The sequence below is a fragment of the Equus caballus genome, chromosome 14 (assembly GCF_041296265.1).
Source record: "Equus caballus isolate H_3958 breed thoroughbred chromosome 14, TB-T2T, whole genome shotgun sequence".
NCBI classification, from domain to species: domain Eukaryota; kingdom Metazoa; phylum Chordata; class Mammalia; order Perissodactyla; family Equidae; genus Equus; species Equus caballus.
The window spans coordinates 72,347,162-72,364,132 of NC_091697.1; the positions used below are offsets into that span (position 1 = coordinate 72,347,162).

General features: G+C 38.5%; 1 protein-coding gene across 3 annotated transcripts in view; it reads right to left on the bottom strand.

Annotated features, from left to right (window-relative positions):
- Positions 1 to 16,971, bottom strand: part of LVRN (laeverin) — a 78,006-nt gene that overhangs the window by 37,816 nt on the left and 23,219 nt on the right. For all 3 annotated transcript variants that reach the window (XM_023617838.2, XM_070233223.1, XM_070233224.1), the window contains exons 2-4: positions 15,500 to 15,642; positions 14,319 to 14,458; positions 10,470 to 10,596 (exon numbers count right to left, since the gene is read on the bottom strand). In XM_023617838.2, coding sequence (XP_023473606.1) covers positions 10,470 to 10,596; positions 14,319 to 14,458; positions 15,500 to 15,642 — 410 coding nt within the window. The remainder of the gene's footprint in view (positions 1 to 10,469; positions 10,597 to 14,318; positions 14,459 to 15,499; positions 15,643 to 16,971) is intronic.

Sequence of the window (16,971 nt, forward strand, 5' to 3'; positions counted from 1 at the left end):
TCAAGACACATTATAATTAAAATGTCAAGAATTAAAGATAAAGAGAGAATCCTAAAAGCTATCAGAGAAATGCAACATGTGACATACAAAGGAAACCCCATAAGGCTATCAGCTGACTTCTCAGCAGAAACCTTACAGGCTAGAAAGGAGTGGCCCAATATGGCATGATATATTCAAAATGCTGAAAGGAAAAAAACCCTAAAGCCAAGTACACTCTACCTGGCAAGGTTATCATTCAAAATGGAAGGAGAGATAAAGAGTTTCCCAGACAAGTACAAATTAAAGGAGTTTATTATCAATAAATAAGCCTTACAAGAAATGTTAAAGGGACTTAAGTGGAAAAGAAAAGACCACACATAGAAATATGAAAATTAGCAAAGAAAAAAATCGCTAGAAAAGCAAATATACAGTAAAGGTAGCAGATCAACCACTTACAAGCCAATATGAAGCCAAAAGACAAAAGTACTAAAAATATCTACCTCCAAGATGAGAAGTTAAAGGACACACACACACACACACACAAAGAGGTTAAATGTGATATCAAAAGCATAAAATGTGGGAGGAGTGGAGTAAAAGTGTAGGGCTTTTAGTAAGAAGTCAAACTTAAGAGATCATCAACTTAATAGAGATTGCTATGTATGTAGGTTATTATATATAAACCTCATGGAAATCACAAACCAGAAACTTGTTATAAATGCACAAAAAATTAAGAGAAAAGAATCCAAACATAATACTAAAGAAAAACATCGAATCACAAAGGAAGAGAGCAAGAGAAGAAAAGATCAGAGAAGAACTACTAAAACATCCAGAAAAAAGTAACAAAATGGCAATAAGTACATATTTATCAATAGCTACTTTAAATGTCAATGAATTAAATGCTCCAATCAAAAGACATTGGGTGGCTGAATGGATAAGAAAGCAAGACCCATATATATGTGGCACATAAAAGACACACTTCAAACCTAAAAACACTCAGAAACTGAAAGTGAAGGGATGCAAAAAGATACTCCATGCAAGTGGCAATGAAAAGAAAGCTGGGGGTAGCAATATTTGTATCAGACAAAATAGACCTTAAAACAAAAACTGCATCAAGAGACAAAGAAGGGCATTGCATAACGATAAAGGGAACAATCCAACAAGAGGACATAACACTTGTAAATATCTGTGCACCCAGCACAGGAGCTTCTAAATATACAAAGCAATTATTAACAGACATAAAAGGAGAAATAGCAAGTAACACAATAATAGTAGGGAACTTTAACACTCCACTTACATCAATGGATAGATCATCCATAAGGAAGATCAATAAGGAAACATTGGCCTTAAATGGCGCATTAGACTAGATGGACTTAGTGGATATATACAGAACATTCCATCCAAAAACTACAAAATACATATTCCTTTCAAAAGTACATGGAACATTCTCCAGGATAGATCACATATTGGGCCATAAAACAAGTCTCAATAATTTAAGAAGATTAAATTAATACCAAACATCTTTTCTAACCACAACAGTATGAAACTAGAAATCAACTACAAGAAGAAAACTGGAAAAATTACAAATATGTAGAGATTAAACAAAATGCTACTGAACAACAATTGGGTCAATGAAGAAATCAAAGGAGAAATCAAAAAGTACTTGGTGACAAATGAAAATGAAAATACATCATGCCAAAATTTATGGGATATAGTACAAGCAATACTGAGAGAAGTTCATAGCAATACAGGCTTACCTCAAAAGAAAGAAAAATTTCAAATAAACAATCTAACAGTGCACCTAAAGAAACTGGAAAAAAGAACAAACAAGCCCCAAATCAGTAGAAGGAAGGAAATAATAAAAATCAGAGCAGAAAGAAATGAAATAGAGACTGAAAAAACAATAGAAAAAAATCAATGAAACTAAGAGTTGGTTCTTTGAAAAGATAAACAAAATTGACAAACCTTTAACTAGACTCACCAAGAAAAAAGAGGGAAGGCTCAAATAAACAAAATCAGAAATGCAAGAGGAGAAATTATAATGGATACCTCAGAAATATAAAGGATTATAAGAGAATACTATGAAAAGCTATTTGCCAACAAATTGGATAATCAAGAAGAAACGGATAAATTCTTAGAATCATACAACCTTCAAAAACTGAATCAAAAAGAAATTTGAGGGGCTGGCCTGGTGGCATGGTGGTTAAGTTCAGCACTCTGCTTTGGCAGCCCAGAGTTCACAGGTTTGGATACTGGGCATGGACCCAGCACCACTTATCAAGCCATGCTGTGGCAGCATCCCACATACAAAATAGAGGAAGATTGGCATAGATGTTAGCTCAGCGACAATGTTCCTCAAGCAAAAAGAGGAAGATTGGCAAAAGATGTCAGCTCAGGGTCAATCTTCCTCACAGGAAAAAAGAAATTTGAGATAGAGAAGAGAAGAAAATTTGAGTAGATCAATCACCAGGAAAGAGATTGAAACAGTAATCAAAAACCTTCCCCTAAACAAAAGTCCAAGACCAGATGGCTTCCTAAGTGAATTCTATCATTCAAAGACTTAATACCTATCCTTCTCAAACTCTTTCGAAGACTTCAAGAGGAGGGGAAGCTTCCTAACTCAATCTACAAAGCCAACATTATCCTGATTTTCAAACCAGGCTAGAACAACAAACACACAAAAAATTACAGGCCAATATCACTGATGAATATAGATGCAAAAATCCTCAACAAGATACTAGCAAATAGAACACAACAATACATTAAAAATATCATACACCATGATCAAGTAAGATTTATTCCAGGGATGCAGGGATGGTTCAACATCTGCAAATCAATCAACATGATACACCACATCAATAAAATGAAGAATAAAAATCACATGATCATCTCAACAGTTGTGGAGAAAACATTCAACAAGATACAGCATCCATTTATGATAAAAACTCTGAATAAAATGGGTATGGAAGGAAAGTAACTCAACATAATAAAGGCCGTATATGACAAATTCACAGCTAATATCATGCTCACTGGTGAAAACCTGAAAACTGTCCCTTTAAGAACAGGAACCAGACAAGGATGCCCACTTTCACCACACATTTACAATAGCACTAGAAATCCTAGCCAGAGCAATCAGGCAAGAAAAAGAAATAAAAGGGATCCAAATTGGAAAGGAAGAAGTAAAATTGTCATTATTTGTGGATGACATGTTTTTATATATACAAAATCCTAAAGAATCCACTAAAACACTATTAGAAATAATAAGTGAATACAGTAAAGTTGCAGGATACAAAATCAACATACAAAAGTCAGTTGTGTTTCTATACACTAACAATGAAATGTCAGAAAGAGAAATTAAGAATACAATTCCATTTACAATTGCAACAAAAAGAGTAAAATACCCAGGAGTAAATTTAACCAAAGAAGTGTACACTGAAAACTATAAAACATTGCTGAAAGAAATCAAAGACACAAAGAAATGGAAAGATATTCTGTGCTCATGGATTGGAAGAATTAATGTAGTTAAAATCTCCACACTTCCTAAAGCCATCTACAGATTCAATGTAATCTCTATCAAAGTTCCAATGACAGTTTTCACAGAAATAGGACAAACGATCCTAAAATTTATATGGAACAATGAAAGAGCCCAAATAGCCAAAGAAATCCTAAGAAAAAAGAACAAAGCTGGAGGTATCATACTCCATTAGTTCAAAATATACTACAAACCTATAGTAATCAAGACAGCACAGAAACAGACACACAGATCAATAGAACAGAATAGAGAGCCCAAAAATAAACCCACACATCTATGGTAATTTTCAACAAGGGAGCCAAGAATATACAATAGAGAAAGGAAACTCTCTTCAATAAATGATGCTGGGAAAACAGGACAGCCACGTGCAAGAGTGAAAGTAGGCCATTATCTTACACCATACCAAAAATTAACTCAAAATGGATTAAAGGTCTGAAACCCCATAAAACTCCTAGAAGAAAATATAGGCAGTACACTTTGATGTCAGTCTTAGCAGTATCTTTTCGAATACTGTGTCTACTCAGGCAAGAGAAACAAAAGAAAAAATAAACAAATAGGACTATGTCAGACTAAAAAGCTTTTGTACAGCAAAGGAAATCATGAACTAATGAAAAGACTTCTCCCACTAACTGGGAGAAAATATTTGCAAATCATATATCCAACAAGGGGTTAATTTCTAAAATATATAAAGAATTCATAGAGCTCAACAACAAAGAACCAAACAACCTGATCAAAAAATGGGCAGAGGGGCCGGCCCCATGGCCGAGTGGTTAAGTTTGCACCCTCTGCTTCTGTGGCCCAGCGTTTCACTGGTTCAGATCCTGGGCATGGACATGGCATCACTCATTCAGCCATGCTGAGCGGGCATCCCAAATAGCACAACCAGAAGGACCTGCAACTAGAATATACAAGTGTGTACTGGGGGGCTTCGGGGAGAAGAAGGAAAAAAAAAGGGGAAGATTGGCAACAGATGTTAGCTCAGGTGCTGATCTTTAAAAAAAAAATGGGCAGAGGATCTGAACAGACATTTTTTCCAAAGAAAATATACAGATGGCCAGCAGGCACATGAAAAGATGTTCCATATCACTAATTATTAAGGAAATGCAAATAGGAACTACAATGAAGTATCATCTCACACCCATCAAAACGGCTAAATTAGCAAGACAAGAAAAAACAAGCTTTGGAGAGGATGTGGAGAAAAGGGAACCCTTATACACTGCTGGTGGGAATGCAAACTGGTGCAACCATTATGGAAAACAGTATGGAGATTTCTCAAAAAATTAACAACAGAAATACCATATGATCCAGCTATCCCACTACTGGGTATTTATCCAAAGCACATGAAATCAACAATTCAAAGAGATTTATGCACCCCTATGTTCATCACAGTATTATTCACAATAGCCAAGACTTGGAAACAATCTAAGTGCTCCTCAAAGGACCAATAGATAAAGAAGATCTGGTGTGTGTGTGTGTGTGTGTGTGTGTGTGTGTATATATATATATATATATATATACAATGTGATACTACTCAGCCATAAAAAAAGACAAAATTGTGCCATTTGTAACAACATGGATGGACCTTGAGGGTATTATGCTAAGCAAAATAAGTCAGATAGAGAAAGTCAAGAACTGCATGATTTCACTTATAAGTAGAAGATAAAAACAAAAACAACAAAGAAACAGACACATATAGAGATTAGATTAATGGTTCCCAAAAGGGAATAGGAGAGGGAGGAGGGCAAATGGGGTGACAAGGCACACGCCTATGGTGATGGACGGTAATTAGTCTTGGGTGGTGAACATGAGGGAGTCTCCACAGAAATTGAAATATAATGATGCACACTGGAAATTTATATAATGTTATAAACCAATGTTACCACAATAAAAAAATTAATTTCCTACTCTTTGACTTTTGGAATTTGTACCCAGGCAAATAGCATGGATATTTGTAAACATTTCATTATAAGGGTTTTCTTTAGCATTTTAAAAGTAGCCCCCCCTCCACCGTCAAAATGGTAGAATCAGTCCAAATGTTCAACCACTGAGAATTAAATATTTTGTCGAATTGATATGTAGGTATTCTATGTCTTAAAAATGGCAATAAAAAACAACATTTAGTTATCTGGATCATGTTGCTACATGCTGTTAAGCTAAAAAAATTAAAAAGCCATTCAAAGAACAATGTCAACTCTATGGTGCCATCTTTGTTAAAAACAAAGAAGAAAATAGACAAACACAGAGAGTGGGACTAAAACAGACATTGGGACAATATACGCCAAATGTTAGCCTTGGTTATCTCTGCATAGTAGCATTTCAGGAGATTTTTCTTCTCTTTTTTTGTGCTTTTCCTTATTTTTCCACGATTTTCTGTCGTGTGATCATTTATTACCTTTATAGCTAGAAGAACAATAAACGTTTCTATGGTCTTTTGTTAATGAAAGAAATATTGTTCTTATAATCCATGCTACATTTGCCTAATGAATGTTCTACACTGTGCTATGTTCAATAATTTAAGTTGACTTTACACATGGTTGAAGTTGACAGTGTGTAGTAAAGCCTACCCAGGTTACTACGTGGCCTCCACCAGTTAATGCTCTATTAACTTTGGGCGTATTTAGTTGCCTTAGCCTAAGTTTCCCATTCTTCTAGCCTTCCTTTTCCTTCACCCACACCCATCCCACCCACAAACCCACCCACTTTTCTCACAAAAAACTCCTCTGCTCTGCTCAAGACAAACACTGTTGTTCTCTGCAACCACTGAGCCTTTCTCTGCTCAAGCTGTTTGGTTTCCCAGGAAATCCTCTGCTCAATCTATGAATGCCACCAATACTTGTGGTCCAGTCTCCCCAATTCTAAGAAGTCATTTCAGACTAACCTGATAACCTGATAAGTATTTTTAAAAAATTATTTTTTTGTACACTTCAGATGCACAGAATTGGAATAAACAAAATTCTTGTTTCTTGATAAACCATCATTATTGGTTCACACATGACCCAGTTTTATTTTAATGATTAACTCATTATTTTAAAATAGTATAAATACCCATAAATCTGCACTTATACTTTAGAACAGGAGTTGGCAAACTTTTCCTGTAAAGGGCCAGAGAGTAAATATTTTTGGCTTTGTGGGCTACATGTTTTCTGTTGCATCTTCAACTCTAGCATATAATATGTCACAAAATATTATTCTTCTTTTGATCTTTTTCAACTGTTGAAAAATGTAAAAACCATTCTTAGCTCATGGGCCATACAAAAATGGGCAATGGGCCGGATTTGATAGTTTGCCAACCCCTAATTTAGAATATTACTAATAACTCTTACTGTGATTTGCAGACCAGCAGCATCACTACCACCTGGAAACTTATTAGAAATGAAACTTCTGAGACCAACCCCAGACCTACTAAATCAGAAACTCAGGGGTCAGGAGCAGCAATCTGTGTTTTAACAAGCCTTCCAGGGGGTTCCAATGCATGCTAACGTTTGAGAACAGCTGACGTAGTCTTTCTCTGTGCTCCTTCTCAACTGATCCTTTAGCCTATTTTTCCAGAGTTTCACCACTAGACTACATTTTGTGTTTATCATTCCCTTGCTTATATATATTATAGATATAAAATATCTATAATATCTATAATATATACACATAATGCTTAGATATGATATTGTTTAGGTATTTTTTTTAACTTAAGAAAGCATTTCATTTTCATTGCTATATACTTTTCCATTGTGTGAATGAACCACAACTTATCCATTCTCCTATCAATAACCATTTTGGTTGCTTTCATTTTGGAGCTATTGTAAAAAGTGTAGCTATGAACACTCTTGCATGTCTTCTGGTACATATGTGCTCAAATGCCTCTTGTGGATATATTTGGAAATGGAATTATTGGGTTTTAAGTTATTCTAATGATCAACGTTGAAAGATAATAAATACATTTCAAAGTTGTAACAACTGATACTCCCTTTGACAATGTCACTTTCTAACACTTGGCATTTGTCAGAATGCCTACTTTTTGACAACTGAATAGGTATAAAATGGTGTCTCATTGTGGCTTTGGATATTTATTTCTCAGGTTACTTAATGAAGTTAAATATCTCAAGCGTATTAGCCACGTGTTCGCTTTTCTGTAAAATATCTATTCAGATATCCTTTATTTGTTTTATCTATTTTATTTTTCTTATTTATTTGTAGGTGTTCTTTATATATCTGGGCTACTCCAATGACCACTTCTCAATCCTCTTTCTTTTAAGACTTTTACTTAGCTGGTACGTTATCTCTTGCTTCGTAATTTCTCGCTTTTGTTTCTAACATATAGAAGCTATCTCCCTAACTCAGCTACTTGAACGGAGCCTCAGCCATCTACTTCTTTTGCATTCACAGAGCACCTAGAAAAGTCATAGGTAACTAGTATTTACTCAGATTCTCATTGATTCTGGCCATTATTTTACTGCTTTATGAGTTATACTGTACTTGAGCTTTATTGCTACAAAAATACAAATCATGCTTGGATGTATAATTTGTACTATTGATACAAATTAAAAGTATAATCAAAACTTAAAAGGGAAGTTGCCATTTTAAAAGCTTGCAAATCTTACATGCCCACATTTATTCCTAAAAGCAGCATGCCACTTATTCTTTCAAAACTGATAACAACTCAAACAGCCAACTCTACCAATCTCTGTAATATTTTGATATTTCAGTCCACTTTTGACTTTAAACAGAGTGAATTAAGATGGAAGCAACATCAGAAAAAAGGCTGTTCTATACAATAGGTACATAAACATGGTTTAGATTCTAAGACTTAGAATTCATTGAGAAGCTACAAGAAGATAAGCTACAAGAGCAACATGGGAGAAATAAACAAAATGGCTTTTCACTCGACTCACTGAGAGTAAGAGTATCGCATCTGTGGGAAATGCTAGTAGGTAAGGTTTGGTTTTTGGGGCTTTTATTTTTTTAAGTGACTCAACCAAGAGTTAAAGTAACTAGGAAACATTAATATATCTGTCTCTTAAACATCCTGTAATAAAGAAACTCCTTATTTTAATCACCTCTCTATCGAAATACAATTTTGATTGAGCACCTCCCGTGTGTGTTCATAGAGTAACGTTGGTTGAGGTGCTATGAAGGATACCAACAAAATGCCAGAAACAACCCTGACTCCCAGGAGGTGATAATTTAGCCAGAATTTACATGGAATTACTGAACTAATTGAATGTATTTATTCCCCCCACCAAAAAAAAGTTCACTATTCACCACTATGAGAGAATCGCTGTCATAGGCTCTGAGGGTACAAAACAAAGAGACAACCCAGACCCTGACCCCAAGTTACCCTTGACCTAATGGGGAAGACCACTAGGATCTAGTAGGTCAAGGGCTTGAATGCAGGGGTGCACAGGATGCTGTGGAAGCATGAGAAAGGGAGTCAGGGAAAGCTTCCTGGATGAGGTGGCACTGAGTTGAGAAATACAAGAATCAACCAGTTCGGTGAAAGGCATTGCAGGATGTGCAAAACGCATGTGCAGAGCCTAAAGAAGAGGAGAGGAAGGTGAAAGTGTAGGATAGGACAGAGACAGTACTAGAGCATCCTTCCCACTCTGAGGGACTGCCAAAAGCCCCAAGAGATTGGCAAGAGACGCACTGTTGTAAAGACAGGGTATGGAGTTTGAACTTTATCCTCAGGGTAATGGGAAGCCACAAAGAGGTTTTAAAGAGGACAGTAACATGATCAGACTTTACTTTGGAAAGATCCCTCTGGCTTCAGTGTGGAAAATGGATTGGAGGGGGCAAGAAGATTAGAGGTGAAACCAGATGAGGGCTGTTATGGCAGAGATGTTAGTGATGCAAACTAGGGAGAACTAGGGGGATGGGAAGAAATGGATGGATGTAGACATAAAAAGGAGGTGACTAACTGCACGGAGGAGATGCTTTCATGAACAAAGTATCAAGAATAACTCTGGACTTCTCATCTAAATAAAGATAAATGGAACTTTTCTTGCCACACATGGGTCATCTTGAGAACCTCCAACCACAGAAGTGCCAGAAGCTTGGTCTCCATGCCTAGGCTCCTGCTGCCTCCAACTCCCAATATGACAGCTATCACCTCCAGGATCTCTGAGTGGACCAAGGCTGGGTCCCATTCCTTCAGTCCCCATTCCTCCTTAACCAGAAGGCTCAAGCTGCAGAGCCCTTGGCTTCCTGGAATTCATGAGGCTTGAGCTCCCACATATTTATTTACTCCCCACCTTCTTCCACCGTCTACCAGTATAGGCAGAGCATACTTTTTCTAAGATTTCAACTAACATGTCAGAGAAACAAAATACATTTACATGATACCCTCAGTTTAGAGAGAAAAAACTCTGAACAACTTTCTGAGCTGAGTGCCCCACAATTTTAAGGACGTACCATACACATCTATTAGAGATAAGATATTTACATAGTTTATTGAGGATAATATTAAGTTCACTCATGATTCCAATTTTATTAAATGAACCTTCACAGATGGGACGCCAAGTCCTATCCACTGACTTATGGCTAAAGAATTTTTTTTTAAAACTAACAAAACCTTACTAACGGGAACTGATGTAACTCACACAGGCTTGCTAAAAGGATCCAGAACATTGCATTGCACACTTGTGTTATGAAAGTAAAGGACAGAATGCAAGAAAGAAGGTAGGGTCTGGAGGATGTGAGGCTGTCAGTGACTACCCAGGAGGGATCTAAAGCCTGAGGGCTCTCTGAACATGTGCTGGACACATGGCACCATACAGAGAAAGAGCAGATGGGCCTCTGTGTGTTCAGGAAGGTGTGGGACATAATAATGAGAGGCCAGTGGGGCTAACTCTGAAATAGCAGCTAAACGGTGACAATGGGTCCTTGGAGGCTCATTTGGATACCTTTTGACCTCAACCCAGGGCCCCATAAAAGAAAACCAATTGCATTGGAAGGGGAAATACCTCACCTGTTTTTGGAAGAGGGTAACTAATATTAAATAAGTCTTCCAGAAAAGAGAAGATGGGACCTGTGATGTTCAAAGCAAAGTCTGCATATCCATTGGCGATGGCATCTTTCCGGGCCCAGATGCTTATCTAAATCAAAACAATTAGGCAGTGATTAGGAAAAGCAGTAATGATTTTGGAAAGTGGCAGCCTCCCTGCTCCAATTCCCTGATGCTCTAGAGCCAAAGCCTTTGCTTTTCAGAAGCAGCTACGTACTAAACTGTTTAAATGTGTATATGGACTGAGAAAACCCCAGAAGGCTACTCACTAGGTTGTGAACAGTGGTTTCTCTGAAAGTGTGTTATTTCAATCTTTTAGAATAACAAGTATAACTCAAAATATAGTTCAAAAATAATTCCTGGAGTCGTATCTACCTCCTCAGAAAATGTAGACTCTATGTCAGAGTAAAAGGCACCTGGGACCCTTGATTCCCTCTTTAGGACATATTTCCAATGAGCCAAAACAGATTTGTACAGGCAGTTGGGTTACACAGTATGGTACTGTGGGGGATTGGAATTGGCCACCCCAAGATATGTCTCTTTGGCATGAGGATTATTTTGGGCTGGTTACTTTTAAAAACTGCAGACATGAGAGAAACTCTGAAAAGTAGAAGTTAACCTTTGTAAGACACATCTAGATTTGAAAGGGAAATCTCCATCTGTAAAGGTGTCCCCCTCTGTACCAGGAAGAAGGGGGGATGACCTTATCTCTAGAAACTCTTATCAATGTGGAAGGCAAGGATGTAAATCTGCATGATAACCTTATTCTTGCTTCCTGTACTTTCCTGGTAATCTCCCATAACTGCCTCCCTCAACCCCCAACATCCTCCTTTGTCTTTAGCTGAGGGTGGTATTTAAGATGAGAACCTCGGCCATTTTGGCAAGTTGCTCAGTTTCCCTGTGTCTCTCCCATGTATACATGTTATAAACCTTTGTTTAATTTTCTCCTGTTATTCTCTCTCACGTGGATTTAATTCATAGCCCAGCCAGAAGGACCTAGAGTGGGCAGAGGAAATGTCTTCCTCCCCTACAGAACACATGAAGCAAATTTGAATCATACAAGTTTAAAATGGTTTCTTAATGAAAACATTAATAGTCCCATCTTATTTTCAAAATTTGAAATAAGGCTAATTTCCCTAATTTTAGAAAGTTCACCAAACGTCTTATGATTTTACAGTTATTAAATTAAGTGAATTATATTCTCTGTTTATGACATTTTCACGTTACTAGGTAAAAAGAAATCCCTGCCGTGTACTGTAAGTGAAAGTAATGGTGCTATTATTTGGGCACTTGGGAACTTATTTGTGAGATTTTGGTGACTAACTTGCTGTTGTTTTAACATTTATCATTATTTTACCATGAAATCATTTTATCCGCTACAACACCACCATCTAACCACTTTTAAATGGAGATGCTGGTGTTAATGCTAAAGAACATGCATGAAACTCAATAACCCTGGAACGAAAGTTAGAGATGAGGGAGTGAAAATAATTGTTCTGATGTGAGTACCATTAATTTGAGAAAGAGCTCTCTGCAAAACATTAGAGAAAATGCTAAGGAAACAAAAAGCAGCAGAACAATACTTGCAGACTGTTGCACTCCAAGAACATGTTCACCTTACTTTGCTTTTATGTTTGCTGGAAAATTTGTCTGGAATTACGTGAAGTCTTCAGGAATGCTCCCGTTTCACAAAACGCAACCATCTGTTTTTGAAGCCTGCTGCTTTGATCTCATTGCTGTCAGCTGCCCCCATGCTGCAGAGGCCTCATTATCCTGGGAAAGAGAGGCCTAGGCCTCAGCCCTGCCCTTGAACTACACTTTACCTCCCCAACTCCAGTCCCAACTGCTGAGGGAACAGGAAGACTGCTAAACCAAAGCACACATTATGGATCAGACACTTCTCCCCACATTGAAGATAATGTCTGCATTTCAACTGAAGCCTTTTGGAAAATAAGGGCAATAACAATTAACATTCATATGTTAATTTTCAGTTTATAAAACTACCGTTCTATAAGACAAACGGGAAGCAAAAAATGGAGATTTCAAGCTGGGTAGGAGAGGCAGGTGGCCCCTGGCAGGCCAGCAAGGAACACAAACCAGTGAGAAACATTTTGGAGATACAGCCATAAATTTCCTTTGAAATCCCACCTGGTGCACCAGTGTGTTCTCAGGTCTCCCGAGACATAGCAGAGCTCACCCTCTAAGAGATGAATATCTTTACCCATGTGTGCTAAATTCTACTCAAAATACATTTTTTCCTATCTTGTTGTATGTTTCCTATGTTTATCCTCATGCCCTGCATTAACAACATATTCAATTTCACTAAATTTTTATTTCTTACTTCATGAGCAATTTTTGTATAGTCTGGACTCTATTCCAAGAGTACATTCTGGTTCCCTTGTAGAGTATATGGTGGACTCCTTCACTTTGTAGAGCTGACCCATTGCCAAATGCAACATTCCACTGATAAACTCATCCCAAAATTCTATTTTCTGGCTAAGAACATCATTTTCTTAGGCATGCTCCATTTCCGCTTTGCTTCTACGGCAGCTGGCATTCTTTTCAGGGTGATCTTTCATGAAGCAACAGATATGACCTTTTTATAAGAATTGTTCACAATGCAGCAGGATTGAGAGCAATAAGCCACTTGAGATGTGGATGCTGACAGGTCACCTTGGGTCACCCCTTAGCTCTTGGGCCCATTTCTTGCCAGGTACAAAGCATGTGCTTCCAAATCATGCCTGAGAAGATTTATCAATGTGTCATGAACATTTGACTTGGCCAGTGTTCTTTCTGTGAATATTCAAGGATGTACCAGTGATTATTCAATAAGGAAAATCAGGGGCTGAAGCCAACAGCTGAGGACAATAACAAGCTGTTGTTTGCATCTAACACATTTTTATTTATTTACCCTTAGGAGGAGTACCTTTGAGTGATTCTCCCTCTGGTGATAGACTTGGCTCATCCACAACTTTCTTGTCCCCACAAGTCCATGGTACAAGCCTGGAAGATCTTGAGCCCAGCAGAGAGCTTCAGGCAGCTGTAAGGCCTGATTTTCCTCAGCTCCGTGAAGTCGATCTGACTAGAAGGAACTGGGCCTCAGGCACTGGCCTTACTTACCTCCACACTCTGGTATAGGGAGTGAACCAGTATATAAAGTGCTGCCACAATAACCTTGATATTTTCTAAAGGATTATTATGTAATGAGGGTATAATTGGGTGAAAACTAGGTATTTCAGGACAGAGCACTACTTTATACCACTCTGGGGAAGTGCTGCATGCCGAGATTCGGACCTCAGCAGCCCTGCTTCTAGATGGGGGTGACATTTAACCCGCGTGCACCATTTCGACCACAGCAGTTGTCCCGGCTGGTGTCCGTTTTGGTTGTTTGGGGCCTGTGCCATGCTCATTGCTGACACTTTGAGCACCAGCCCAGCTCCAAGGCTGCATTAACAGTGTGGGTATGTAAACAGCAGGGAATCCTGAGCTTCAAGGTGCTAGTGCGACAGCTGGCCCTACTCTCTCCTGTCCACTGAAAGGCAGCAACAGCCCGGGAAGAGGGGCTCAGAACCTGCGTTGAGTGGGCTTCATGTGCAGCCTTTCCACAGAGACCCCTCCATAGAGCTGCAGCGGGAGTTGTTGTGTCCCATTCTGCAAAGCCACACTAAGGGTTTTAACAGGGCTTGGGAAAAGTATGAGCGAGAACCAGGAGGCGATGGGATACATGGAATAACCCCTGGATGCAGAAAGAGTGGATGAACAATCTGCAGCCATCCAAATAGTACCTTCACCTGCAGAATCTTCCTTACTCACCTCCTGGCCCCTTTCGGTTCTGTTGACATGGTCACAGTCACATATGACAAATGCGACTAAATAAGTTGGCATGAGGGGTGTAGTATAGAAGGTGGTAACGGTCCATTTGCTTCCATTCACATCTTCTTTTTCAGACTGACCTAGGGAAATTGATTTTAGTCCAAATTACTGTGAACCTAAGCAATAATATCTACCTTTGAAATAACTCGTCAAGTTGACCATCACTTCTTAGCTGTGACTATTGCTGTCACATAGGAACTGCAGGCCCAGTGTTGTTAGATGTTCTGAGTTTCCAAGGATGCAAGAATTTTGACTTTTATGAGAAATCTCTGAATTTTTAAAAGTTGGATACTAATTCAATCAAAAGAAAAAAGTCATGTGAACCAAATACAACACATCTGTGCACCAGATTCAGACTAAGCCCACTAGCTTGTCATCGCTAATGATCAATACTTGAAGCCCAAACTCATGGGCTGACAGGCTGCCAATGTAAAGGAACAGTATAATGGCCCCAGCGTCTACTACAAAAGATCAGGATTTACCATCTCCAAGATGTGGCTGCTGATACATACCCCATGTGACTGTTCTCCCTAATGATAATACGCTACAAACACATTGCCTAGAAAAGCTACTGCTATAAAAGCTATTTTTGTTGCTGTTGTTAGTGTTGTCATGTTGATTGCAACTCATAGCGACCCTGTGTACAGCAGAGCAGAACCCTGCCCAGTCTTTTTGCACCACCCTCTCACCTTCCAACACTGTACCAGACAATGCTCTGCTGCTATTCATAGGGTTTTCATGGCGAATTTTTTGGAAGTGGGTGGCCAGGACCTTCTTCCTAGTCTGTCTTTGTCTGCAAGCTCTGCTGAAACCTGTCCACCATGGGTGACCCTGCTGGTATTTGAAATATCAGTGGCAGAACTTTCAGCATCACAGCAACACACAGCCACCACAGTATGACAACCAACAGATGGGTGGTGTTTTTCCCTGACCTGGAATTGAACCAGTGTCGCAGCGGTGAGAGTGCTGAATCTTAACCACTAGATCACCAGGGCTGGCTCTAAAAGCTATTATAGAGGTAAATGTAGATATATATGTATACATACATACATATACATATATATATATATAATTAACGTAGAAAAATACATATATGTGAGAGGACAGGAAACATTACTTACCTAGCCTCGGCATGTTGGAAAGGGCCACATAACTTGAATGATGAATAATTGTAATACTAAAAGTTGCCTTCAGAGCTGGCTCATCAAAACAAGGGAAAACATACCTGGCAAATGTTGGTTCCATATGAGATGCTAACAGTGCCCTGAAATACATTTTTGGGAAAAATCTATTTATTTTTATCTCAGACCAATGGAAGCAAAAAAAAAAAAAAATAGGTTGAGCGATTATGGCTCATAATTATATACAGGAAGGAGCTAGAATGTTTTCCCTTCATCTTCCTCGCTACCCTCCCATTACACACACTCCCACTTCAAGTCTTACTGCCCCTTCGAATCTTCTAAGATCTAAAATACGAAAGAACTATTTAATTTTCAATTACAAAATGACATTTACTTCATTATTTCATACATCTTTAAAACCTTTTACAAACAAAATAAGAACAAATATAACCAATATGCACTGCCAGGCTTTTGAGAACCAAGTTTCTTTTAAACCAGGATGACTTCTTTGCGAATGGTTTATTACTTTTGCCCTCCACCAAAGTGCAGGTCAGCTGAAGAATGGTGACATTTTTTATCTTTTTCTCACATATTCCCTCTTCTTCCTGGTTGAAAACTTACAAAAAGTTTTATTTTGCACACCCCTGGGGGTAAACAACATGGGTACATGCCAACTGAAATAAACAACTTTCCTTTACCTATGGATAGATTTATCAGATCTCTACCACTCCTTCCCCGATCTGCATGGAGAAATACGAAAAGTGACATCATCCCACCGTGTACCTGTGATTTGGAGGGGAAAGCTTAGAGACAAGAATACCCCGAGCAAACAAGGAGATTGTCAAGTCCACCCTCTGTACACATCCCCCAAGTCCGACAAGAGCCTGAGTCCTAGCAAACAACTTTTTCCTCGAAATAAACCTGTGGTCTCACTATCCCATTTTTCAAGACTCTGTGCCCTAGGAACTGTTTTTAGATGACACTTGTGAATGCTAAATTCCTTTTTCCTTATAAGGTCCTGAGGTTTAGTGTCTCTGATGCATTTATTCTTGCTTCAGGCCCAATTCTTAGATAAATAAAAGGCAAATTCAATAAAGATATCTTGAGAGAGCACAGCCCATCGATCACCCACCTCTGTGAATCCCTTCTCCCTCAGGATGGGGCCCCCGCTCACATAAAGGCTCACACAGCTTTAGGAAGGACACACAGAACAGTCAGCACGGCCCAAACCTCTGACAGTCAGCTCATCAGAGGTGCTCATAACTTCACTGTAACAAACTATAATTTTCAACAAGTCAGTTTTGTCTTATTTGCTTTTTCCACTTTATTATACTATTGCTTGCATGGATTGAAGGAGGCCCGTGGGCTCTGACATCAGCCACTTTGGCTGCAAGACTGCTTTATCTACTACCAAATGAGCAATTCTGAACAAGTGACATATTCTTTCTGAGCCTCAGTTTCCTCACTTAGAA